Genomic DNA, 26,701 nt, shown 5'->3' on the forward strand with positions numbered 1-26,701 from the left:
TATGCGATGTGCAAAACTACCGACGTTTCGGTCACTGTTACAAGTGACCTTCTTCACGGTGCTTTTGTTTACCCTGAAGAAGATCACTTGCAACAGTGACCGAAACGTCGGTAGTTTAACATATTGACAATGCTGTCATAAACCTAGAAAAAAATTATTGACTGTTAATATATTGTTTCGTAAAATTCGTTTTCAAAACCAGAGCCACTACTTTTCCTATAATCAGCACCAAACTTATCCTCAGGAGTCTGAGGGCAACCAAATTGCAGTCTTGACATCAAGGAAAATTCCTCATGCTATCGCTGGTTCTCTTTGTATTAGTCAGACACGTTGTCATCTCATCTCCGGATGTCGGTCAGGTTAGTGTCATCTACATATACATCTACATTTATACTGCGCCAGCCACCCAACGGTGTGCGGCGGAGGGTACTTTACGTGCCACTGTCATTACCTCCCTTTCCTGTTCCAGTCGCGAATGGTTCGCGGGAAGAACGACTGCCGGAAAGCCTCCGTACGCGCTCGAATCTATCTAAATTTTACATTCGTGGTCTCCTCGGGAAGTATAAGTAGGGGGAAGCAATATATTCGATACCTCATCTCCGTAACGCTATCACGCTTACCAAATAACCCTGTCACGAAACGCGCCGCTCTTCTTTGGATCTTCTCTATTTCTTCTGTCAACCCGACCTGGTACAAATCCCACACTGATGAGCAATATTTAGGTATAGGTCGAACGAGTGTTTTGTGAGCCACCTCCTTTGTTGATGGATTACATTTTCTAAGGACTCTCCCAATAAATCTCAACCTGGCACCCGCCTTACCAACAATTAATTTTATATGATCATTCCACTTCAAATCGTTCCGTATGCATATTCCTAGATATTTTACAGAATTAACTGCTACCAGTGTTTGTTGCGCTATCATATAATCATACAATAACGGATCCTTGTTTCTATGTATTCGCAATACATTACATTTATCTATGTTAAGGGTCAGTTGCCACTCCCTGCACCAAGTGCCTATCCGCTGCAGATCTTCCTGCATTTCGCTGCGATTTTCTAATGCTGCAACTTCTCTGTATGCTACAGCACCATCCGCGACACTATCTACTAGGTCATTTATATATATTGTGAAAAGCAATGGTCCCATAACACTCCCCTGCGGCACGCCAGAGCTTACTTTAACGTCTGTAGACATCTCTCCATTGAGAACAACATGCTGTGTTCTCTTTGCTAAAAACTCTTCAATCCAGCCACACAGCTGGTCTGACATTCCGTAGGCTCTTACTTTCTTTATCAGGCGACGGTGCGGAACTGTATCGAACGCCTTCCGGAAGACAAGGAAAATGGCATCTACCTGGGAGCCTGTAACTAATATTTTCTGCGTTTTACGAACAAATAAAGCGAGTTGGGTCTCATACGATCGCTGTTTCCGGAATCCATGTTGAATCCTACAGAGTAGATTCTGGGTTTCCAGAAATGACATGATACGCGAGCAAAAAACGTGTTCTAAAATTCTACAACAGATCGTTGTCAGAGATATAGGCCTATAGTTTTGCGCATATGCTCGACTATCTGTGCTCTTTTCCAATCATTTGGAACCTTCCATTCCTCTAGAGACTTGCGGTACACGGCTGTTAGAAGGGGGGCAAGTTCTTCATGATGTAAGCGATTAAAAAATAGCTATATTTAAAAATAGGACCGATTTGTCGTATTACTTTTCTCTGTCTCCTTATCGCTGATGTGGCGTTAGGTGATTAACGTAAACTGTAGAGTGACTAGCTAGTTTGAAAGACGCTGGAGCCATTATACACGAAACCATGCAAATTAGCCTGAGTATCCAGTCAGCCTCCTTCTTAATACGCCGTGTTATTTAATATCTTTTAAGTTTCCACAGGTAATTACATGAGGTAAATTTAAATCTATGCACTCGTGCGGCTACTGCCAAACAAACGGGCTGTCGCCGCGAGTCGCCTGCAGAATGGGGAGGGCAGGAAGCTGGATGGGCCGCGGCCGCGGTCGCGCCCCGCACCTGCGCAACTGCTTTGGCGCAGCGCCACGGCTCTGCCTGTTTCAGTTTTACAGCTTTTGCCAACACATCTGGGCCAGCAGGGATACACAACATTCGCACCACATCCTCTTTAATGGAAGAGCTCCGCGAGTCTGTTAAACTGCTGTAGGGACAGGAAGAGGTTTATGATACCGTGAACACGATAGGCGGCAGTGTATTGGCTTCCTTACGACTTTGTTGGAGAAAACTGCAGTATCGTCAATGGAGCACGCAAATGACGTGTTAACACGACAGGAAAAGCAGGATATAGCTAATGATCATAGTCGTAATGTAGTGTCGCTTGAGTAGACTGGATGGCAGCCTCTGAACGGCTCAGTCAGCAGTAGGTACAGGTGGCCACAAAAGCTCGCTGAATGGCGAATATTGCCAGCAGCACAGGTCGCGAGCTAGACCACGTTACATCGCTCACAATAGTAAATGCCATTCGACTGAATTATGTAGCTTGAGCATAGGCGAACTGTTGTACTTCGTGCGTGTGGGGTGCTACGCAACAGCAGTGGTGGAGATTTTTGTATAACGTAACTTATGCTGAGATCAGCACCTCTGGCAACAAAATTAAAACAATTTGGAATATTGATAGAAGGGAAGCAGGGCAGCGGAGAGCACAGGAAGACTGTATTTCGATCAGACTCAACGAAAAAATTGTTAACAAAAAGTCAGAAGTAAAAAATATTTTTAATAATAATTTTTTAAATGTTTTAGAGAAAGTAGTAACCAGCAATTCACTAGAAAATGGAAGGCTCTGCATGGAAGAGGCAATACCTATGCAACTTGATAAAACTGAAATTCAACCCACCTCTCCCACTGAAATTAGGAAAATAATAAATTCATTCAAAGCTAAAAGCTTGCATGGAATTGATGGCATGTCCAGTAGAGTACTGAAAGCTTGTTCCCAACAGATAAGTTGGATTCTCAGCTACATACGTAGTAGATCACTGAAACAGATAGACTGACATACCCTGTTGTTAAACCACTGCATAAAAAAGAGGATAGATCTGATGCTAACAACTACCATCCAATCTCACTTCTGACAGCTTTGTCCAAAATTCTTGAAAAGTGATGTACCCAAGAGTAGCTTCACACATTTGTGAAAATTGAGTACTAACAAAATGTCAATTTGGTTCTGAGAAAGGCTTTTCAACAGAATATACTATGTGTGCTTTCACTGATCAAATATTAAATTCTCTGAATAACCGAACATCACCCATTGAAATTTTTTGTGATATCTCAATGGCTTTTGATTGTGTGAATCATGAAATTTCTCTAGATAAGCTTAGGTATTGTGGTATGAGTGGGACAGTTCACAAATGGTTTAATTCATATTTAACTGGAAGAACGCAGAAGGTTGAAATTAACAGTACAGATAGTCTGTAAAAATCAGCAGACACCTCTAACTGTGGAGAAATCAAGAATGGTGTCCCACAACGTTCAGTCTTAGGTTCCTTATTGTTCTTGATATATATTAATGATTTGCCACTCTATATTCATGAGGATGAAAAGCTAGTTCTCTTTGCTGATGATACAGGTATAGTAATCACACCCAACAAACAATAATTAGCTGAGAAAATTCTAAATAATGCCTTTCAGAAAACTATTAACTGGTTCTCTGTAAAGACTCTCAGTAAATTGTAAGAAAACATAGTAAACACAGTTCTGTACAGTAAATAGCATAACAACACTGATTGATACAGACTGAACAGAAATCTGTTGCTAAGGCAGAATATTCAAAATTTCTGGCCGTATGCGTTGATGCTAAAATGGAACTGGAAGAAACACACTGAGATTTTCTCTGCCTCGTGATGACTGGGTGTTGTGTGCTGTCCTTAGGTTAGTTAGGTTTAAGTAGTTATAAGTTCTAGGAGACTGATGACCATAGATGTTAAGTCCCATAGTGCTCAGAGCCAAGAAACACACTGATTATTTGTTGATACGTTTAGGCTCAGCTACATATTCTATTGATGTTATTCCAAATTTTGGTGATAAAAATATCAGTAAATTAGCCTACTATGCCTATTTTCATTCACTGCTTTCATATGGCACTACACTTTCGGGCAATTCATCATTAGGAGAAAAAGTATTCGTTGCACAAAAGGGTGTAATCAGAATAATAGCTCAAGCCCACCCAAGATCACCTTGCGGACATTTATTTAAGGAAATCTGAATATTCACAGTACCTTTGCAATACATATATTGACGTATGAAATTAGTTATTAATAACCCATCCCAATTAAAAAATACGAGGGTTGGAACTTTAATATGGGCAACTATTTATTTACAGCTCGTACAGAATAGGTACGTGTTTCAAAGTTTTACTGACCTTCAAAGTAGTCACCAGCATTGTGTATAACCCGTTGCCAGCGATGTGGAAGTCGCAGGATACTCTTAGCAGAGCCAGTTGTGTTGACAGTTCGAGCGGCGCGGTCTATTGCCCGACGAATTTGTAGCAGTTCTGAAGCGAATGCCTTCAAGTGTTTCCTTCAGTTTAGAAATCGAGTTGAACTTACGAGGGATTAGGTCAGGGGATAGCACTTAACAACCCCATCAGTCAACCAAATCAGTAACAGCTTGCACTGTACGTGCTTGAGCATTGGCCTGCATAATGGTGGTCAGGTCCTGCAGAAAGTGTCATCACTTCTGTCTCTATGCTGTTAATTTTTCGAACACAACCTATGACCACCTTAGAGAATAATGCCTTTCGTGCAGCCACAGGACGTCGTCTTACGACTCAAACTGTGCGCAATAGACTGCATGATGTGCAACTTCACTCCCGACATACATGGCGAACTCCCTCTTTGCAACCACGAGTCCATGCAGCGCGGTACAGATGGGCCCAACAACATGCCGAATGGACCGCTCAGGACTGGCATCAAGTTCTCTTCACCGATAAGTGTTGCATATGCCTTCAACCTGACAATCTTCGGAAATGTGTTTGGAGGCAATCCAGTCAGGCTGAACGCCTTAGACACATTGTCCAGCGAGTGCGGCAAGGTGGAGGTTCCCTGCTGTTTTGGAGTGGCATTATGTGGGGCCGACGTACGCCCCTGGTGGTCATGGAAGGCGACGTAACGGCTGTACGATACGTGAATGCTATCCTCCGACCGATAGTGCAACCATATAGGCAGTATATTGACGAAACATTCGTCTTCATGGGCGACAATTCGCGCTCCCATCGTGCACATCTTGTGAATGACTTTCTTCAGGATAACGACATCGCTCGACTAGAGTGGCCAGCATGTTCTCCAGACATGAACACCATCGAACATGCCTGGGATAGACTGAAAAGGGCTGTTTGTGAACGACGTGACCCACCAACCTCTCTGAGGGATCTACGCTGAATCGCCGTTGAGGAGTGGGACAATCTAGACCAACAGTGCCTTGATGAACTTGTGGATAGTATGCCAAGACGAATACAGGCATGTATCAATGCAAGAGGACCTGCTACTGGGTATTAGAGGTATCGGTGTGTATAGCAATCTGGACCACCACCTCTGAAGGTCTCGTCGTATGGTGGTACAAAATGCAATGTGTGGTTTTCAGGAGCAATAAAAAGGTTTAAGTAGTTCTAAGTTCTAGGGGACTTATGACCTCAGCAGTTGAGTCCCATAGTGCTCAGAGCCATTTGAGCCATTTGAACGTGATCTGACCAATTTGGAGTGTGGCACGGCCACAATTTTTGCTCCAATATACATCGTGGAACGATTATGGACCATTCAAAACCAATCAACGAAATCTGAACGTGATCCGAAGCAGGAGAGGGTGTTATGCTGTTTCAGTCCTCCTTTTTCGCGCCCTCCTTTGGGGTGATCATGGTGGGGTGGAGGAGGGGGCCGTAACATTGACACATGTGTCTCTAAATCACACCAGTTTGGCAACACCCTCAGCACCACCAGCGCACGTTCATTACGAAAATTAAAAATGTGCCAGTTCAGATACTTTGACACCCATTCACCTGAGTGGTGCACTGGTGCCTGAGAGCAGGCAACCCCTTTGACTCCTCTTCGAAGGGGCTGCCTGGCCTCAAGCAGTAGAGCAGCATTGAGGAACCACTCATTGACTTGGTTGTTGAAACGAGAAAGCCCTATCTAGTGCAACGCAAGAAAACATTTTTCATGTAAAAATTCGATTATAATTAAACATTATCACACAATTAAAAATGAACTTGACGTCTGGAATGCAGAATCGTGCGAGAGATCGACGTAAGCAGTGACAAATGTGGAAGAAGGAGGGGGAGGAGGGAGGGAAGAAGAAGAAGAAGAAGAAGAAGAAGAGGAAGAGGAAGAAGAGGAAGAAGACACTAAGAATGACATGTTCAAATAAAGTAGGAAAGAAGCTAAGTGTTTAGCGTACTGTCGACAATGAAGTCATTGGAGATAGTGCACAAGCTCTGAGTAGCAAAGGATGGGAGCGCAAATCACTCGTGCCCTATTCCAAGTAATCATCCCGGCATTTGCCTCAATAAGTTTAGGGAAATCACAGAAAACTTAAATCTTTATGCCCAGATGGTAATTTGAACCGTTGTCCTTCCAAATAAATACAAGTGTGCTAACCACTAAGCCACATCGTTCGGTCTTAAAGTGGGATGTGAAGATCTGTGTTGAAACATCTCGCTAACAAAGCCTGGGCAAAATTCTTATCAGAATGATGTAGATGGTCGCAGTACACGTATCACGACTCCCAGTAATACATGACAATGGAAGGAGAGATTACAGATTTCGGAGTGTAACCAGATCGACGATCCCATTTCGTACGCAATATTTCGCCGACTGGCCCAATCACCATCATCAAGCGCAGCATGCGACGACCTCAGATTTGCTAGCTGTTTGGACCCCAACCGGGCTTTGAGCAGTGACAGCGGAAGAAGCAATGGAGTGGAAAATTTTTAAGAAAAGACAACTATCACTGTAAACAGTACATACAGCTGATGATATTGGACACAATGCTGGCAGAAATGAATACAATGCTGCTACGCAAAGAAACGGAAGGGCTCGTAACACTGGTTGTAAGACAGGTGACTCGAAAAACGAAAAGTTAAAGTGACTCATCATCCGTTATTCCGTTCATCGTACTTAAAACTGCGCGTTTGAGGATGCTACCACTGAAAATTCTTTGAGAGAGGCGAAGCTTTGAGATATTTTGTACCGACCTGCTCAAGGTGAAGCAGTGCATCGCGGTTGTAAACAGTTTGTTCAATAGGATGGGAGCGAGCAGCGGCGCTCGGTGGGAAGGCGCGTAAACAGTTTACCGCCGGCGTCTGTTCCTGTGGCGAGGAAGCGCTCGCCCCTGAGAGCACGGGGTGTCTCAAACACAGCACACAAACGCGACGGGACGGCACAAGGGCCGCTTGTTCGTTAAATCGAGCGGGAACCACAGAGACTCCAATAATATTAAGTGCCACAGAAAGTTTGCCATTTCTGCAAACTCTTCGAGGCTATCGTTTCACTGGTTTCCGCAGTAGTTCTTTCTAAATGCCTATAACGATCTGGTTGGTAAATAACATTAAGCTCTTTGGTAAGCGCGTTTGAAAATAGATGCAAAGTGTATATACATTTGCAACGCAGAACGGTTTTTGGTAAACGTATGTCGTCATGTAAACATTCAGTAAGGAATACGACACGTGACATTTTTATTAGAGCTCTGATGATAAATGTTCAGCCGTCAAAACTTCTCAACACAATCGTTATGTTTAGTGCGATCAAGACAATTTTATTGAAAACGCATTTGATTAGGTTAGACAGCGTGCACGAAGTGACAACGTCAAGTCTCATAAGATTAAAGTAGTCCTGTGAAACGTTTGAAAAAGAAGTTAGTTCTCGTCAAATACAGAGCAGAATATATGTTAAAACTTGAAGAAGTAAATCGCCTTTCGTGACTATTTTTGTTGTTACAGTTTTAGCTCTTTAATTCAGGAAGACACACGAGAGACGCAAGCCTGTGATGGGCTGTGTGAGTGAAATGCTTTTCTTGCTGACATATTACAAATGCTTCCAGTTCGTACTAGGCCTCATTGCAACGCCAACAGACGTAACGTATTTCAGTAATACATTCCACAGGGAAGAGGTATTTTAAATTACTGTCCATAACAACATCAGCGTTTGTTGAAGCGCATTTGTGACATTTATACGCATAGTTTAGACACCGACAAACCTGAGTGACCAAAGTACTGATTGTATGAAATCGCACCATTATTGATAATCATGCAGTGGCCCTTGTCACCTAAGATTCTCTGATGTTGCAACCACAGTACTACATCCTAACATGTTGACATTCTCGTCCTACAACGTTTTGTCTTTAGAAGTCCATCTTATTCAACTGGCTACCATTACTCTCCGATGTTGAACAACCACAACTCGGAAGGCTAACTGCACTCGTAGGAAAGCGTCGAAAAATACGATCCAACAGGCAGCTAACAAATTATTCTGATACGCTGGATTGATAAACTTTACATCGAAGAATATCTAGAAATCCCTCAGTACCTAAGGACTCACTGAGTCTGTAGACTAAGTGGAATGCGGAGTGGGCCAACGATGCGCGTTCGCTGTGGCATCCTGTTTCAAAATGGAATTTGCCATACGCCATCCACAGGCTAGACTCGACAAAGTGCATATCCAGAACTCAAATGGAGCCGCGCGGGATTAGCCGAGCGGTCCGAGGCGCCTCAATCATGGACTGTGTGGCTGATCCCGGCGGAGGTTCGAGTCCTCCCTCGGGCATGGGTGTGCGTGTGTTTGTCCTTAGCATAATTTACGTTAAGTAGTGTGTAAGCTTAGGGACTGATGACCTTAGCAATTAAGTCCCATAAGATATCACACAAATTTGAACATTTTTGAACTCAAATGGAGTACACAGCAATCAGCTGTATGTGCCAAACGATAAATAATACCTTCAGAGTTTATTGGGAATAAGAAACTTTATGCTGTGTAAGAAGCTTTTAATTCAAACATAAACGTACAGAAAGCATCCAGAGTAATTTTAATTTGCTGGCGTGAAATTTAAACCTGTTGACGACCCGTTCCAAGTATTGCGAAACGTCGTAGGAACAATATTTAAAACATTGTCTTACGACCGTTATCTCTGCAACCTGCTAACGCTATCGACCAGGGTAGCTACCCTTTTTAATTATCACCCACTTTTCTTATTCTGTTACAAGTAACTTTTTCTAACCTCTACTGGTTTCACATTAATGGTGTTTTATGAAGTAGGGAAGTAACTTGATAAAATTCGTAAAGCGTAGTTGCAGATAGTTAAAGCATATAATAATAATTACTTACCAGATACTACGTGTCAAGAATTTATGGAACACTAATGAAAACGTTTTTAAGTCATTCCCCACCACCTGCCGTCTACAAAGACAGCTGGAACGCTCACTACTGAGCGGCAGGGACCAGGCCGACTGCCGTCGCTTTAGACGGTAGTCTAATTACAAAAATTACAGTGCATTTCTCATGTACACAATATTAAACGCATTCACTTTAGAGGAGCATTATTTATTTTAGGAGGAAAACCGTTGTCAGTCACTTGATTGAACTGAACACCACAATTCTTTTGCAGGTATAGTCCCAATAAAACAGGTATGGAGGTGCTATGACCTTGTCTTGCTCTGAGAGCTTTTAAATGACTAGCCCAGCAAGTTTTAAGGGTCGTACAGTGCAGCGTAGGCTCTCGCCCCTCTCCACCCCCCACCCCCACCCTTCCCCCTCGTGTGCTGCAAGACATGCCAGTAACAAGTCATTGGTAGACTTGAAATAAGTGAAAAATGCCAGAAGAAAAATCCCGTTACTGACTGAGGATCGATCGTCATATCTGCGGAATCTTAGGTAGGTAGGCTGGTTACGGCTTAACGTCCCATCGACAGCGGGTCATTATAGACAGAGCGGAAGGTCGGATTACTGAAGGGTCGGGATCGAAGGATCCATGCCTTAAGCGATTTAGGAAAATCACCGAAAACCTGAATCTGGATGGCCGGATAGGGATCTGAACCGTCGTCCTCCCGAATGTGTGTCCTGTGAGCTGACCACTGCACCACGTCACTGAAGATTTATAGCCTGGCACTTACCCACAAACGCACCGAGCGTACCGCTGTTTCACCCGAGACCACAAAGTGACAAATGCCTTCAATTTTTTAATGCTGCAGTCACCTTCACTTTTAAATACAAAATAAGCAGTACTAGAATAAGTATATTTTTATTTTAAATGTTAGCGTTTTAGGCTAGGGTTTACCGTGTCTGTTATTGATATCGAATGAAACAACACGTTTACTCTTACCACTCACTGTTAAAAAATAAGTGAACAAAGACGGTGTGTAAGTATTAGAAGCAAAGAACGTATAGGAAAAAGAGAAACATTATTTCGGAGTCCAGAGAATGTATAGCAGAAAAACCCACAAAGACCTTAATAAAGTCGTTTTATGGTTTTTGTAAAAGGAAAACGTCTTTGCTGGTTCATCTGATTCGATGCGTGCTTCACTACAACACAGATCGGTTTTCTGGTTCTAAAATGTTGTAAAAAGAAATTTTTTTAGGTAATCTGAAGATGCCTTCCGAAGGCGAAACGCGCTGTTAATAAAAGAATAAATTGCAAACAAGACTGATTAAGTGGTATACAAATTTTTGTTCTGTCAAATTTATTTAGCTTAACTTCATTACTCGTTTATGTAATCAGGTGAAATGTTACAAACATTAAGTGCAATAATTATGTTGCCAACAGTGGTAAAATCATGCATAAATAGCAGTTTTTGGCCGGCCGCTGTGGCTGAGCGGTTCTAGGCGCTTCAGTCCGGAACCGCGCTGCTGGTACGGTCGCAGGTTCGAATCCTGCCTCGGGCATGGATGTGTGTGATGTCCTTAGGTTAAAGTAGTTCTAAGTTCTAGGGGACTAATGACCTCAGCAGTTGAGTCCCATAGTGCTCAGAGCCATTTGAACCATTTGAATAATATAAATGTGTAACTGTATGAGCGTTACAGGAAATTCGTCTGATCAGGTTTTAACACTAATAACATCTTTATTATATACAGGTTCATATTTCAAGTAGGGTAGTTTTAAGTTTGTGTACACATGAAATGTGTAACTTTTATTATTTGTTGTAAAAATCGCATTCTTGGTATAAAATCTTATCCTTTAGGGAATCTGTATTGTCTGGCGCTCGATGAAAGATAACTGAATGAAACGGAATAAGTGAGGGAGAAAGAAAGACAGGGCTAGGCTGACATATTGAGAAGGATCGAACTTTCTATTATAAAATCACTCAGCTGTTTAAGAAGGGCCTCCCGAGCCTAACATTACTGTCAGAGCCAAGGCACAATTTGCTTAGATTGTAATGCCGTTGTTGCAGACAGGACGGTAAACCCAAATAGAAAAGAAGGTGCCTGGCACTAAACAGTACGAAAATCCAACAGGTTACCTCATTAGAATATTTATAGGATAAAAGTTTTATTTTTAAGACCACCTGAAGGACAAAGGCGATCTCAGCCATTATGTGCAAATATAAGTTTGTTTTTCACTCATTCGTATAAACTTCGGTTGTCTGTCGTGATATCTCAGAAGTCAATATCAAACTGAGTATAAGCCATTCTCCAACCTACGCTTTATGCAGCTGGTCGTTATCCAACAACATCGATCTGAGAGGGAATCTGTTGGCGCACTATTGGAGGCCGTCATCAGTGTTTGTCTTGTCAGATATCAGCTTCTTCTCACCCCTTTACCACGAGAGGAAGAGAGTTTCTAGAATTCATCACAGATATTCTCCTGTTAACGGTGAAAGAACATAGAGTCTTACAATGTAAATACAGGGTGATTCAAAAAGCATACCACAACTTTAGGAATTTAAAACTCTGCAACGACAAAAGGCAGAGCTAAGCACTATCTGTCGGCGAATTAAGGGAGCTATAAAGTTTCATTTAGTTGTACATTTGTTCGCTTGAGGCGCTGTTGACTAGGCGTCAGCGTCAGTTGATGCTAAGATGGCGACCGCTCAACAGAAAGCTTTTTGTGTTATTGAGTACGGCAGAAGTGAATCGACGACAGTTGTTCAGCGTGGGGCACTGAGAATCCGCGGGAAACAACTCAGTATGAACGTGACTCGCCTAAGGTGAACGTTTTCTGTGCCATTTCAGCCAATAAAGTTCTTGGTCCCTTTTTCTTCGAAGGTGCTACTGTAACTGGACTACAGTATCTGGAGATGTTAGAGAATTGGCTGTTCCCCCAGCTCGAACAAGAAGCACAACAATTCATATTTCAGCAGGATGGAGCGCCACCACATTGGCACTTATCTGTCCGTAACTACCTGAACGTCAACTACCCGAGGCGATGGATCGGCCGCCAGGCAGCCCGTGACAGAGCACTTCATCACTGGCCTCCAAGAAGCCCTGATCTTACCCCCCGCGATTTTTTCTTATGGGGGTATGTTAAGGATATGGTGTTTCGGCCACCTCTCCCAGCCACCATTGATGATTTGAAACGAGAAATAACAGCAGCTATCCAAACTGTTACGCCTGATATGCTACAGAGAGTGTGGAACGAGTTGGAGTATCGGGCTGATATTGCTAGAGTGTATGGAGGGGGCCATATTGAACATCTCTGAACTTGTTTTTGAGTGAAAAAAAAACCTTTTTAAATACTCTTTGTAATGATGTATAACAGAAGGTTATATTATGTTTCTTTCATTAAATACACATTTTTAAAGTTGTGGTATTCTTTTTGAATCACCCTGTATATTTTCGTGAGAAAGATTTGAGTGGTCATCAGCCATTACTAAAGAAATAAAAAGAAGTGAAGGTACAGCTTCTGCTAAGATACAGTTGAACATTAAGATAATTGATACGCTGTGAAGGCATGTCATATCAAAGTTTAAACTTGAGCTTTTGACAATCGTTACCAAGATCTAACTGGCTGCCACCTTTGAGCCTCATTGATTTCCTCATATTACGTTCATTGTCAAAAGTATGAGATATTCTCCAGTCACACAACATCATAAGCAATATTTGCGAAAATCAGCAGTGATGCTTTCAACAGAATGGCAAGCCAAAAGAATGTGTGTATTAACTGTGTAGCCAACATTCAGAAGAAAACTGGAATGGTCGCTCACCACTGAGTTACGTCCTTCGAGAGTGCTGAACTTGATGGCGAAGTTTCTTATAATATAACTTCTTGAGAACAGTATAAACAGCTGAAACCACACTGTGAGTAAGGAAAACTGTAGCAGAGCCTCCGAAAAAGTTCGGCACTTGTAAAGAGGACATTGGAAAAGTTCAAAGAAGGGGAGCACACTTTCTACTATCAGGAAGTAGGGTAGAGAGTATCACGCATATGATACATGAGTTGTGTTGGCAATCATTAAAACAAAGATATTCTTCATTGTGAATAGATCTTTCCACGAAATTTCATTGTCCAACCTCCTCCCCCCGAATGCGAGAATATTTTGTTGATGCCCAGCTATGTAGGGTGAAATAGTTATCGTAATACAATAAGAGAAAAAAAGCTCACATGGAAAGATTTAAGTGTTCAAGAGTGTTAAGGCAGAGAAGCAGTGTGGAAGTGGTTCAATGAACCCTATGGCACGCACTTTATGTGTGAATTGCAGAGTAGTCATGTGGATAGATGGAAATAGACAATAGACAATGAGACTTTTATGCGACTGTTAAACAGTCTCATCGGCAATGGAAGTTAAGCAACATTGGAATATTTCTTGTGTGGAAACTGAATGGTACACAGCCTCTGTAGGCAGAGACGTGACAGTAACAACGAAACAAAGAAATGAATACTTTACGCTCAAAAGTTAGTGTCGTCTGACTAACCACTCAGAAATGAGTGAGACGAACAAGTCATGGGCTGACGAGAGTCTATTGCATTCTAGACTGAAGCGCCAAGGAAACTGGTATAGGCATGCCTATTCAATTACAGAGATGTGTAAACAGGCAGAATACGGCGCTGCTGTCGTCAGCGCCTATATAATACAAGTGACTGGCGCAATTGTTAGGTAGTTTGCCGCTGCTATAGTGTCAGGTTATCAGTATTTAAGTGAGTTTGGACGCGGTGTTAAAGCGATGGGACACAGCATCTGCAAGGTAGCGATGAAGTGGGGATTTTCCCGTACGACCATTTCACGAGTATACTGCGAATATAAGAATCCGATAAAACATCAATTCTCCGACATCGCTGCGGCCGGAAAAAGATCCTGCAAGAACGGGACCAACGACGACTGAAGAGAATCGTTCAACGTGACAGAAGGTGGCTTACAGGACGCTCGTTCGACCTATACTTGAGTATTGCTCATCAGTGTGGGATCCGTACCAAGTCGGATTGACGGAGGAGATAGAGAAGAGCGGCGCGTTTCGTCACAGGGTTATTTGGTAAGCGTGATAGCGTTACGGAGATGTTTAGCAAACTCAAGTGGCAGACTCTGCAAGAGAGGCGCTCTGAATCGCGGTGTAGCTTGCTGTCGGGATTCGAGCGCGCACGGAGGCTTTCCGGCAGTCGTTCTTCCCGCGAACCGTACGCGACTGGAACAGGAAAGGGAGGTAATGCGACACCTCACACGTCCAGAATTGCTACAGGGCGGCTCCAGGAACAATCTTCAGAGTTTAAACACTTCACCTCCCGAGACATACATATATCTGGGATGCCTTCGGAAGAGATCTCGACCCCCTCGTACTTTACGGATTTATGGACTGCCCTGCAGGATTAACGTTGTCAATTCGCTCCGGTACTACTTCAGGCATTAGTCGAGTCCACGCCACGCACAAACAGCACCTCGTCGCCCGCTGCAGGCTCAGCAGGCAGGCCTCACCTGTCGCTGGCGGCCAGCGGCTCGCGCAGCCTGGTCCTGAGCAGGCGGCCCAGCCGCACCATGCGGCCCACCTCCAGCAGCAGCTTCTCGCGCGCCGCCAGCAGCCGCTGCGCCCTCGCCCTCCGGCACGCCCCCGCCGCCTCCTCCTGAGCAGCCGGCGCCGCGCCGGACGCCTCTGCGATCAGCTCCCTCAGCTGCTCGCAGTGCTGTAAGTGGAGCACAGGTGTGTGTGGTAAGAAGACTTGGCGACTCGTGTGTGTAGGATATGCTGCAAGGGATGTCGCGGAGGTGGCCTCTTTTTATTAAAGCAGCGTTTATTGAGGGACTTGCTCTTACAGACAGAACTACTGATTAAGAATAAAAAGAGATTAATATACCTGTAATACGATGTTTGTAGCCTTAGGACTTGTACCTTCTTTGTTTGGAATTTTAGCTGGAGGATGAATTTGTACATCTATCTTATTTTTGTGGTCTGAAGACTACTCGTAGTCTGATGCGCCTTCCCATAACAGTCTTTCCTGTCGAAGTCTCTTCATCTCTGCAACCTACACCCATAAGAGCCCGCTTCCTGTAGTCAAGCCTTGCTCTGCCTCTATAACTTTACGCCCTCTCCCACTCACATCCCCCTGCACTACCAAACTCATGATTCCTTCTAGCATCAGAACGTGTGCTGTCAACCTGTACGTAGTATTTAGTCATACCGTACCATAAACTTCTCCTCTTCCGAGTTATATCTTTTATTGTCATCTTGCCTGAACTGATTATCATCCACATTTCCCTCCTATACAAGGCCGCACCCCAGACACGAACCTTCAGAAAGTATCTCCAAGCTTTCTTTTCCAGAACTGCACTTTTTGCTACTGCCACTCTGCATTTTAGTCCTCTCTGCTTTGGCCATCAGCAGTTGTTTTGCTGTGGAAGTATCATTTCCTAATGTAATGCCCCTAGCATCTCATGATTTGATCCAACAACATTCCATTGCCCATGTTTTACCTTTGTTGATTTTCATCTTCTAATTTATTTTCAAGATGCTATCTATTCCATTCAACTGCTCTTCAAAGCCTTTCCCATCTCTGACAGAATTATGACACTGACAAACCTTAAACTTTATATCTTGTCCTTCAACTTTAACTCTCCAAATTACTATTCTTTTTCCTTTACAGCCAACTAACTATGCAGCCCCAATAACACTGAGGATAGGCTACAATCCTGTTTCACTCTCTTCTCACCCAGTATTTATCTTCCAAGTCATTCCACTCATATAACTACAGTTTGTGTTCTGTACAAGTTCTAGATAATGTAGATAACATTCACTCCACGTATTTCTGTCCTTGAGAGCTTCAGAGTTTCATTAAGGGTGTTCCAGGCAACATTGTCAAAAGCCTTATCTAAATCTACAAATTCCGTAGTTGTAGGAGCATACTTGATACCAATATTTGTGATTTTCTGTCGCTTTCCATTCGCTTTGGATTGATTCTTTATTGGTTCTGCATGTGCCGTAAATCTCAGTTATCTTATTCTCATGATTTCTCCACCTGTTATATGATGCAAGCAGCAAAATTATTTCACAGTATTCTTCAGCTTCTGATTCTCTAAATTTAGCAAGTAAGATTTCATGAGAACAAAGTCGCCTTTCTTCCGAAGATTCTCAATTTAATCTCCCGGTGCAGCTATTCGATTTTTGTTGCGCTGTGCAGATCTGTTACTGTCCTAGCAGCATGCCACTGAAATCATACAATGTATGCCGTCCTTCCCACTTTGTATGGGCTCCAATCGCTGGAGCTGGGCTCCAGAACTGGTCGCAGTGCTTCTTTGCGCGCCTTTCATTACAGATGCGGCGCACTCACCCACAGCTCTTTTGGGATCCATCGTGTATGGCATGAGAGAATGCTGGAGTAAAGAGGTGTAACTGCGTCGTTACTGTTGTCACTGATAGTGGCGACCAGCTGTAGCAATCACTTTCCAGCAGGCTCAGTAATCATTACGTGTGGGTGCCCTTTTCTAAGTCGACTAAGGTTCGCTTACAGCGCTCAGTGAAAGCTACAATCCACAGTCTGGTTTTGCCAACGTTACAGGGCCTTCGTGACGCCAGGAGAAACTTTTCTGAAAATGATTTATCTTTCGGCACAATCACAGTAATTTCGAACTCAGTAATCAGTTTCAGCCTGCATCTACCATCCTCAGGGATAAATAAGTTTAAAAGTTAAAACAGAAGTTATGCAGATTAAATGGAAATTAAAATGTAGTAGTAGTAGTAATGGCAGCAGTAATTTTGTTTATCCTTTGATAAAGTGATGTCATACCATAAAACACTTGCTGGGGTTCAACCTCTCTACTGTAGAAACAAAACTGTCAGTCATTCTACGTGAGGGAGTTCTTATATACAAGTGGTAGTCGTCTGTTGGTCTGCTGCTAACTATTCATTTGCTATTCATATATTTCAATAAAAACTTTTCAGTAAAATTTTTAAACAGTACAGATGTTTACTTTAGTCACTAAAATGTATTGAACAGCTTGCAAAGTCTGCAATTAACGTATTTCATGACACAAAAATGTGATGCATCGGTATCAAGCAGGTAGACTATGTAAAATGTTATGACACTACGCTAATAAGCTTACCCTATTCAAATTAGAATTTTTTAAAACATCTTTCAAAATGTCCTATTGAATAAGAATTATCTTATACATAAACATTAATGTTAGAACGAAACATTGAACACATTAAGGGCACATGATTTCACTGCTGAACAACACGTGTTTTCGTTTCCTTGTTGAAAGAGCTCAGCTCTGCTCTCGCTTAGACCCATGCGGGCAGCGTCTACCCCTCGTGTAGTCGTGGTGTCTGCACGCAGCTCCAGACGACAGGTGGAATGATGTGTGTTTATAAAAATAGTCAAAAATATTGAAATATGCATCTCTCGTGAAATTGTCTTGCTAGAATAACTCTTTTTGTGACGGTGTTAGCTCTACGTTAACAGCGATACATGGGAATAATGAGGTTTAATGGTGAAGAATTCCAAAACCTACCGACGCAAAATACTGCGATGTGCTGTAACTGCTGTTGCACTGGGAACAGTTCAGCATAGCGTCGTTGTGTCACTCTGCCACTGCATTCAGTGAACCCCTACACGGGATGCACATCGGCCTGTCCGCCAGCAGTAAACCGATATACTGCTGCGTTAACGTGCAAAACTCCCGGGAAAACAAACACGAGGTCGAAGAGTAGAGTGGGCATAGGTTGTCAACAGCAAGTGCCGGGAGTGAATGGACAGGTTATGTTTACAAGCAAGATACTAAATACCATGGACATTTGCAGTCTTTTACGGGTATTGGCGGCCGAAGACTTCCGGCATTAGAAGTCAGCCACATTCTGCCAACGGCCTTGTCAAAGAGGGCGGAGGAGCGGATAGAGGTTCAGGGCACTCTCTTGTCCTAGGGGTGGGAAATTGCCCCTAAAGGCGGAAGAATCAGCAATGATCAACGACATGAGGATGCAGAAGGCAATGGAAACCACTGCATTAAAGACACGTAACGTGTATCCACAGGACATGTGGCCTGTAGTGGCGGGCCGCATCAAACCACTCAGTAGACTGATGAAAAAAAAAAGTAAAAAAAAAAACAGTGTGGTATAAAAAGAAAGATGAATATAGTTGATAAATAAAAGGAAATTTATTGATCTGTAACGAGTGACTGGAGACCACACGCCCTTTGTACCAAAATATTGAGAAAAATAGCACTTAACAATCTCTAAATTTTGTTGGTGTTTCACCCTGTATAATAAAATACATAAAAATAGCGGCACGAGATCTCACTGTGAAGGTATACAGTAGAAGAGGAAAGTGGGACGTGAGAAGGAACTCTGGTCTCAGTGTAAGAGAAGATATAGGGTAAAACGAGGTTAAAAAATTGGAAACATTTTATGGGATATGTATGGTGGAAAGAATCAATGGTAGTTGGAAAAACCGACGCACAACATGAGCAAAGATACCACAGTCTTACTGGCGACATATCCACAGAAAACAATCTAAAAAGTGTTCACATGGTCTTGTCCAATGGTCGTTATTTACTCTCTATAATGATTTTGACATTTCACAACTTCGAATACGAGGAAGGGTAATTGAAATGAAATAAAACCTGTGTGACGCTAGAACAGACATTGAGGTCACAGAACTCATGGGATAGCGATATTCACATATATAGATGGTGTAAGTAGGCTGTTTAGGTTTTTATGTTGGTAACGCCACGTAGCGCTCTGTATGAAAATCACTGACTGTGCTGCGTGCAGTCCGTGGCTGGTTGGCATTGTTGGAATATTCGCTATTGTAGTGTTGGGCAGTTTGATGTGAACAGCGCGTAGTGTTGCGCAGTTGGAGGTGAGCCGCCAACAATGGTGGATGTGGGGAGAGAGATGCCAGAGTTTTGAGAGCGGACGATCTTGAACTATGTCCATCAGAAAGAGTAAATTTGTAATACCGGATATCATGAATATGACTTTTTAACGTTATTAAGGTAAATACTTTGTTTGTTCTCTATCAAAATCTTTCTTTTGGTAACTATGCCTATCAGTAGTTAGTGCGCCCACATCTCGTGGTCGTGCGGTAGCGTTCTCGCTTCCCACGCCCGGGTTCCCGGGTTCGATTCCTGGCGGGGTCAGGGATTTTCTCTGCCTCGTGATGGTTGGATGTTGTGTGATGTCCTTAGGTTAGTTAGGTTTAAGTAGTTCTAAGTTCTAGGGGACTGATGACCATAGATGTTAAGTTCCATAGTGCTCAGAGCCATTTGAACCAGCCAGTAGTTAGTGCCTTCAGTAGTTAGAATCTTTTATTTAGCTGGCAGTATTGGCGCACGCTGTATTGTAGTAGTTCGAGTAACGAAGATTTTTGTGAGGTAAGTGATTCATGAAAGGTATAGGTTATTGTAAGTCAGGGATTACTGAAAGTCAGATTGCATTGCGCTAAAAAAATATTGTGTGTCAGTTTACTGTTGATCAGAATAAGTAAAGAGAGAAATGTCTGAGTACGTTCAGTTCTGCTCAGCTGTTTGAAAATCAAATAACGTAAGAGGTTTATCAGCACAGCAATTTATAATTTTCCATAGGGGACGTTTCAATGGCAGTAGTATCATGTACATAAGGTACACACATCAAAAAAGTTTTGCATCACCTCGGTTCCGAGAGTTCCGAAACCTGTACAAGAAATTGAAATAGAGATCAACGTAAACATCGTTACCGCCCTTTTTACTGGTCATGAAAACCATACATTGCATGTAGTACCGCCATACAGTGAGACCTTCAGAGGTGGTGGTCCAGATTGCTGTAAACACCGGTACCTCTAACACCCAGTACCACGTCCTCTTGCATTGATGCATGCCTGCATTAGTCATGGTGTACTATCCACAAGTGCATCAAGGCACTGTTGGTCGAGATTATCCCACTCCTCAACAGCGATTCGTCGTAGATCCGTCAGAGTGGTTGGTGGATCACATCGTCCATAATCAGCCCTTTTCAATTCATCCCAGGCATGTTCGGTGGGTTCATGTCTGGAGAAGATGCTCGCTACTCTAGTCGAGCGATGTCGTTATCCTGAGGGAAGTCATTCGCAAGATGTACACGATGGGGGCGCGAATTTTCGTCTGTGAAGACGAATGCCTCGCCAATACGCTACCGATATGGTTGCATTATCGGTCGGAGAATGGCATTCACGTTTCATACAGCCGTTACGGTGCCTCCCACGACCACCAGCGCCTTACGTCGGCCCCACATATTGCCACCCCAAAACAGCAGGGAACCTCCACCTTGTTGCACTAGCTGGACTGTGTGTCTAAGGCGTTCAGCCTGAACGGGTTGCCTCCATACATGTTTCTGAGGATTGTCTGTTCGAAGGCATATGCGACACTCATCGGTGAAGAGAATGTGAAGCCAATCCTGAGCGGTCCATTCGGCATGTTGTTGGGCTCATCGGTACCGCGCTGCATGGTGTCGTGGCTGCGAAGATGGATCTCGCCATGGATATCGGGACTGAAGTTGCGCATCGTGCAGCCTATTGCGCACAGTTTGAGTCGTTCTGTAGCTGCACGAAAAGCATTATTCAACAAGGTGGCGTTTCTGTCATGGTTCCTCCGAGCCATAATCCGTAGGTAGCGGTCATCTAATGCAGCAGTAGCTCTTGGGCTGCCTGAGGGGGGCATGTCATCGACAATTCCTATCTCTCTGTATCTCCTGCATGTCCGAACAACATCGCTTCGGATCACTCCGAGACGCGTGGACTCTCCCCTTGTTGAGAGCCCTTCCTGGCACAAAGTAACAATGCGGACGCGATCGAACGGCGGTATTGACCATCTAGTGGTTGAACTACACAGAACACGAGCCGTGTACCTCCTTCCTTGTGGAATGACTGGAACTGATCGGCTGTCGGATACTCTCCGTCTAACAGGCGCTGCTCATGCATGGTTGTTTACATCTTTGGCCGGGTTTAGAGATATCTCTGAACAGTCAAAGGGATCGTGTCCGTGATACAGTATCCACAGTCAAGGTCTATCTTCTTGGGTTCTGGGAAATGGGGTGATGCAAAACTTTTTCTGATGTGTGTATAAAAGGGAAGTTCGTTGGCGGAGCCGTCATTTTTGCTGAGGTGATTCATATGAAAAGGTATTCCGCTTCATTATGGCTTCACGATGAGAATTAACGGACTTTGAACGTGGAATGGTAGTTGGAGGTAGACGCATGGGACATTCAATTTCGAGATCCACAGTTTCAAGAGTCTGCCGAGAGCACCACACTTCAGGCATTACCTCACAGAATGGACTACACAGTGACCGACGGCCTCCATTTAACGACCGAGAGTAGTGGCGTTGGCGTGGAATTGTCAGTTCTAACAGAGAAGCAACAGTGCGTGAAATAACCGCAGAAATCAGTGTGGGACAAACGACTAACGTGTCTGTTAGGACGATGCGACGAAATTTGCTGTTAATGGGATGTGGCATCAGCCCACCGACACGAGTGCCTTTGCTAACAGCATGACATCACCTGCAGCACCTTTCCTGGGCTTGTCATCCTATCTGTTGGACCCTGGAGTACTGGTCAGATGAGTTCCGATTTCAGATGGTAAGAGCTGATGGTGCTGTTCGAGTATGGCGCAAGCCCTCGAAGCCATGGACCAAATCTGTCAACAAGGCACTGTGTAAGCTGGTCGTGGTACCATAATCGAATCAACTGGGTCCGCTTGGTCCAACCGTACCGACAATTGACTGGAAACAGTTATGTTCGCCTACTTGGAGACCATTTGCAGGCAAATGACGATGGAATTTTATAGACGACATTGTGCTATGTTACTGAGCCATAGCTGTTTGCGATTGCTTTGAAGAACTTTCTGGACAGTTCAAGTCAATGATTTGGCCACCCAGATCATCCGAACATTAATGACACATAATCGAGAGGACATCTACATCTACATCTACATCTACATGGATATTCAGCAAATCACATTCAAGTGCCTGGGAGAAGGTTCATCGAACCACCTTCACAATTCTCTATTATGCCAATCTCGTATAGCGCGCGGAAAGAATGAACACCTATATCTTTCCGTACGAGCTCAGCTTTCCCTTATTTTATCGTGGTGATCGTTCCGCCCTATGTAGGTCGGTGTCAACAAAATACTTTCGCATTCGGAGGAGAAAGTTGGTGATTGGAATTTCGTGAGAACGAAAAACGCCTTTCTTTCAATGATTTCCAGCCCACATCTTGTACCGTTTCTGTGGCACTCTCTCCCATATTTCGCGCTAATACAAAACGTGCTGCCTTTCTTTGAAATTTTTCGATGTACTCTGTCAGTCCTATGTGGTGAGGATCCCAGATACGTAGCAGTATTGTAAAAGAGGACGGACAACCGTAATGTAAGCAGTCTCCTTAGTAGATACATTTTCTGCCAATAAAACGCAGTCTTTGGTTAGCCTTCCCCACAACATTTTCTGTGTGTTCCTTCCAATTTAAGTTGTTCGTAACTGTAATGCCTAGGTATTTAGTTGAATTAACGGCTTTTAGATTAGACTGATTTATCGTGTAACCGAAGTTTAACGAGTTCCTTTTAGCAGTGATGTGGATTATTTAGGGTCGACTGCCACTTTTCGCACCATTCATATATCTTTTCTAAATCGTTTTGTAGTTTGTTTTGATCTTCTGATGAATTTGTTAGGCGATAAACGACAGCGTCATCTGCAAACAACCGAAGACGGTTGCTCAGATTGTCTCAAAAAATGTTTATATAGATAAGGAACAGCAGAGGGCCTATAACACTACCTTGGGGAACGCCAGAAATCACTTCTGTTTTACTCGATTACTTTCCATCAATTATTACGAACTGTGACCTCTCTGACAGGAAATCGCAAATCCAGTCACATAATTGAGACGACATTTCATAAGCACCCAATTTCACTACGAGGCGCTTGTGTGGTACAGTGTCAAAAGCGTTCCGGAAATCCAGAAATACGGAATCGATCTGAAATCTCTTTTCAATAGCACTCAACACTTCATGTGGATAAAGAGCTAGTTGTGTTTCACAGGAACATTGTTTTCTAAACCCCTGTTGACTGTGTGTCAATAGACCGTTTACTTTGTGGTAATTCATAATGTTCGAACACAATATATGTTCTAAAATCCTGCTACATATCGAGGTTAACGATATGGGCTTGTAATTTAGTGGATTACTCCTACTACCTTTGTTGAATATTGGTGTGACCTGTGCAATTTCCCTGTCTTTCGGTTCGGATCTTTCGTCGAGCGAACGGTTGTATATGATTGTTAAGGATGGAGCTAGTGCATCAGCATACTCCGAAAGGAACCTAATTGGTATACAGTCTGGACCAGAAGACTTGCTTTTATTAAGTGATTTAAGTTGCTTCACTACTCCGAGGATATTTACTTCTACGTTACTCATGTTGTCAACTGTTCTCGATTCGAATTCTGGAATGTTTACTTCGTGTTCTTTCGTGAAGGCATTTTGGAAGGCTGTGTTTAGTAACTCTGCTTTGGCAGCACTGTCTTCTATAGTATGTCGATTGCTATCGCGCAGAGAAGGCATTGATTGTTTCTTGCCGCTAACATACACTACTGGCCATTAAAATTGCTACACCAAGGATAACTGCAGATGTTAAACGGGTATTCATTGGACAAATATATTATACTAGAACTGACATGTGACTACATTTTCACGCAATTAAGGTGCATAGATCCTGAGAAATCAGTACCCCGAACAACCACCTCTGGCCGTAATAACGGCCTTGATACGCCTGCGAAGTGAGTTAAACAGAGCTTGGATGCCGTGTAGAGGTACAGCTGCCCATGCAGCTTCAGCACGACACCACAGTTCATCAAGAGTAGTGACTGGCGTATTCTGACGATCCAGTTGCTCGGCCACCATTGACCAGACATTTTCAATTGGTGAGAGATATGGAGAATGTGCTGGCCAGGGCAGCAGTTGAACATTTTCTGTATCCAGAAAGGCCAGCACAGGACGTGCAACATGCGGTTGTGCATTATCCTGCTGAAGTGTAGGGATCCGCTTGGATCGAATGAAGGGTAGAGCCACGGGTCGTAACACATCTGAAATGTAACCTCCACTGTTCAAAGTGCCGTCAATGTGAACAAGAGGTGACCGAGACGTGTAACCAATGGCACCCTGTACCATCACGCCGGATGATACGCCAGTATAGCGATGACGAATACGCGCTTCCAATGTGCGTTCACCGCGACATCGCCAAACACGGACGCGACCATCATGATGCTGTAAACAAACCTGGATTCATCCAAAAAAATGACGTTTTGCCATTCGTGCACCCAGGTTCGTCGTTGAGTACACCATCGCAGGTGCTCCTGTCTGTGATGCAGCGTCAAGGGTAACCGCAGCTATGGTCTCCGAGCTGATGGTCCATGCTGCTGCAAACGTCGTCGAACTGTTCGTGCAGATGGTTGTCGTCTTGCAGACGTTCCCATCTGTTGACTCATGGATCGAGACATGGCTGCACGATCCGTTACAGCCATGCGGATAAGATGCCTGTCATCTCGACTGCTAGTGATACGAGGCCGTTGGGATCCAGCACGGCGTTCCGTATTACCCTCCCGAAGCCACCGATTCCATATTCTGCTGACAGTCATTGGATCTCGACCAACGCGAGCAGCAATGTCGCGATACGATAAAGCGCAATCGCGATAGGCTGCAATCCGACCTTTATCAAAATCGGAAACGTGATGGTACGCATTTCTCCTCCTTACACGAGGCATCACAACAACGTTTCACCAGGCAACGCCGGTCGACTGCTGTTTGTGTATGAGAAATCGGTTGGAAACTTTGCTCATGTCAGTACGTTGTAGGTGTCACCACCGGCGCCAACCTTGTGTGAATGCTCTGAAAAGCTAATCATTTGCATATCACAGCATCTTCTTTCTGTCGGTTTAATGTAGATTCTGTAGCACGTCATCCTCGCGGTGTTGCAATTTTAATGTCCAGTAGTGTACTTCACATACGACCAGAATCTCTTTGCATTTTCTGCCAGCTTTTGAGAGGAAGTTTAGTTGTGGAAAGTGTTATAGGCATCTGGCATTGAAGTCCGTGCTAAGTTTCGAGCTTCTGTAAAGGATCGCCAATCTTGGGGATTTTGGATCTGTTTAAATTTGGCATGTTTGTTCCGTTGTTTCTGCAACAGTGTTCTAACCCGTTTTGTGTACCAAGGAGTTACACAAAATCCTGGAGTGGTAATAGTTTTACAATTATGGACGGCAATAGAGGCAGCTTGGCTAATATTTTTGCAGGGGACTTCCGACTCGTTGCCGTGTTGCTGTACTACGCCAGGCAAAAGGAGGCCCGGCACGATATCAGGTGGTATCACGTGACTTTCTTCACCTCATGGTACTGGAGTACGGTGGTGCCTGTAACGGCTGGTTTCTCTGTTAGGAGTGACTATACGCTCGCCCGGCGCCAGAGCCGCACCTGGTCGACGCTGCGGTGGAAGACGGCGGAGACGCGCAGGCGCGTCACGTGCTCCTGGGCGGCGGCGTCGAGCCGGCGCCACGCCGCGTCCAGCGCGGCGCTCAGCTGCTCGTTGGGCGCCGTCGCCAGGCGGCAGCACTGGCGCAGCGCCAACGCCGCCTGCACCAGCTGCCGGCCGTACTCGTACGAGCCCTGCGGGACAGACAAGCGCAGACTGCTAGCCTCTCACTGCACCCAGGACGAAAGAGCCCCCACCACCCAGCCATTGCGTAACAAAACAGGGCTATTACAAATAATTGAAGCGATTTCATAAATTCACTGTAGCTCCATTCATTGACATATGGTCACGACACACTACAGATACGTAGAAAAAGTCATAAAGTTTTGTTCGGCTGAAGCCGCACTTCAGGTTTCTGCCGCCAGAGCGCTCGAGGGAGCAGTGAGACAAAATGGCGACAGGAGCCGAGAAAGCGTATGTCGTGCTTGAAATGCACTCACATCAGTCTGTCATAACAGTGCAACGACACTTCAGGACGAAGTTCAACAAAGATCCACCAACTGCTAACTCCATTCGGCGATGGTATGGGCAGTTTAAAGCTTCTGGATGCCTCTGTAAGGGGAAATCAACGGGTCGGCCTGCAGTGAGCGAAGAAACGGTTCAACGCGTGAGGGCAAGTTTCACGCGTAGCCCGCGGAAGTCGACGAATAAAGCAAGCAGGGAGCTAAACGTACCACAGCCGACGGTTTGGAAAATCTTACGGAAAAGGCTAAAGCAGAAGCCTTACCGTTTACAATTGCTACAAGCCCTGACACCCGATGACAAAGTCAAACGCTTTGAATTTTCGGCGCTGTTGCAACAGCTCATGGAAGA

General features: G+C 44.1%; 1 protein-coding gene across 1 annotated transcript in view; it reads right to left on the reverse strand.

Moving 5' to 3' along the window:
• LOC124613828 (SEC14 domain and spectrin repeat-containing protein 1) overlaps positions 1-26,701 on the reverse strand; it is a 108,479-nt gene that overhangs the window by 25,507 nt on the left and 56,271 nt on the right. Inside the window, exons 6-7 of the mRNA XM_047142551.1 lie at positions 25,831-26,022; positions 14,852-14,958 (exon numbers count right to left, since the gene is read on the reverse strand). Coding sequence (XP_046998507.1) covers positions 14,852-14,958; positions 25,831-26,022 — 299 coding nt within the window. The remainder of the gene's footprint in view (positions 1-14,851; positions 14,959-25,830; positions 26,023-26,701) is intronic.

The sequence above is a fragment of the Schistocerca americana genome, chromosome 4 (genome assembly GCF_021461395.2).
Source record: "Schistocerca americana isolate TAMUIC-IGC-003095 chromosome 4, iqSchAmer2.1, whole genome shotgun sequence".
In the NCBI taxonomy this organism is placed as follows: domain Eukaryota; kingdom Metazoa; phylum Arthropoda; class Insecta; order Orthoptera; family Acrididae; genus Schistocerca; species Schistocerca americana.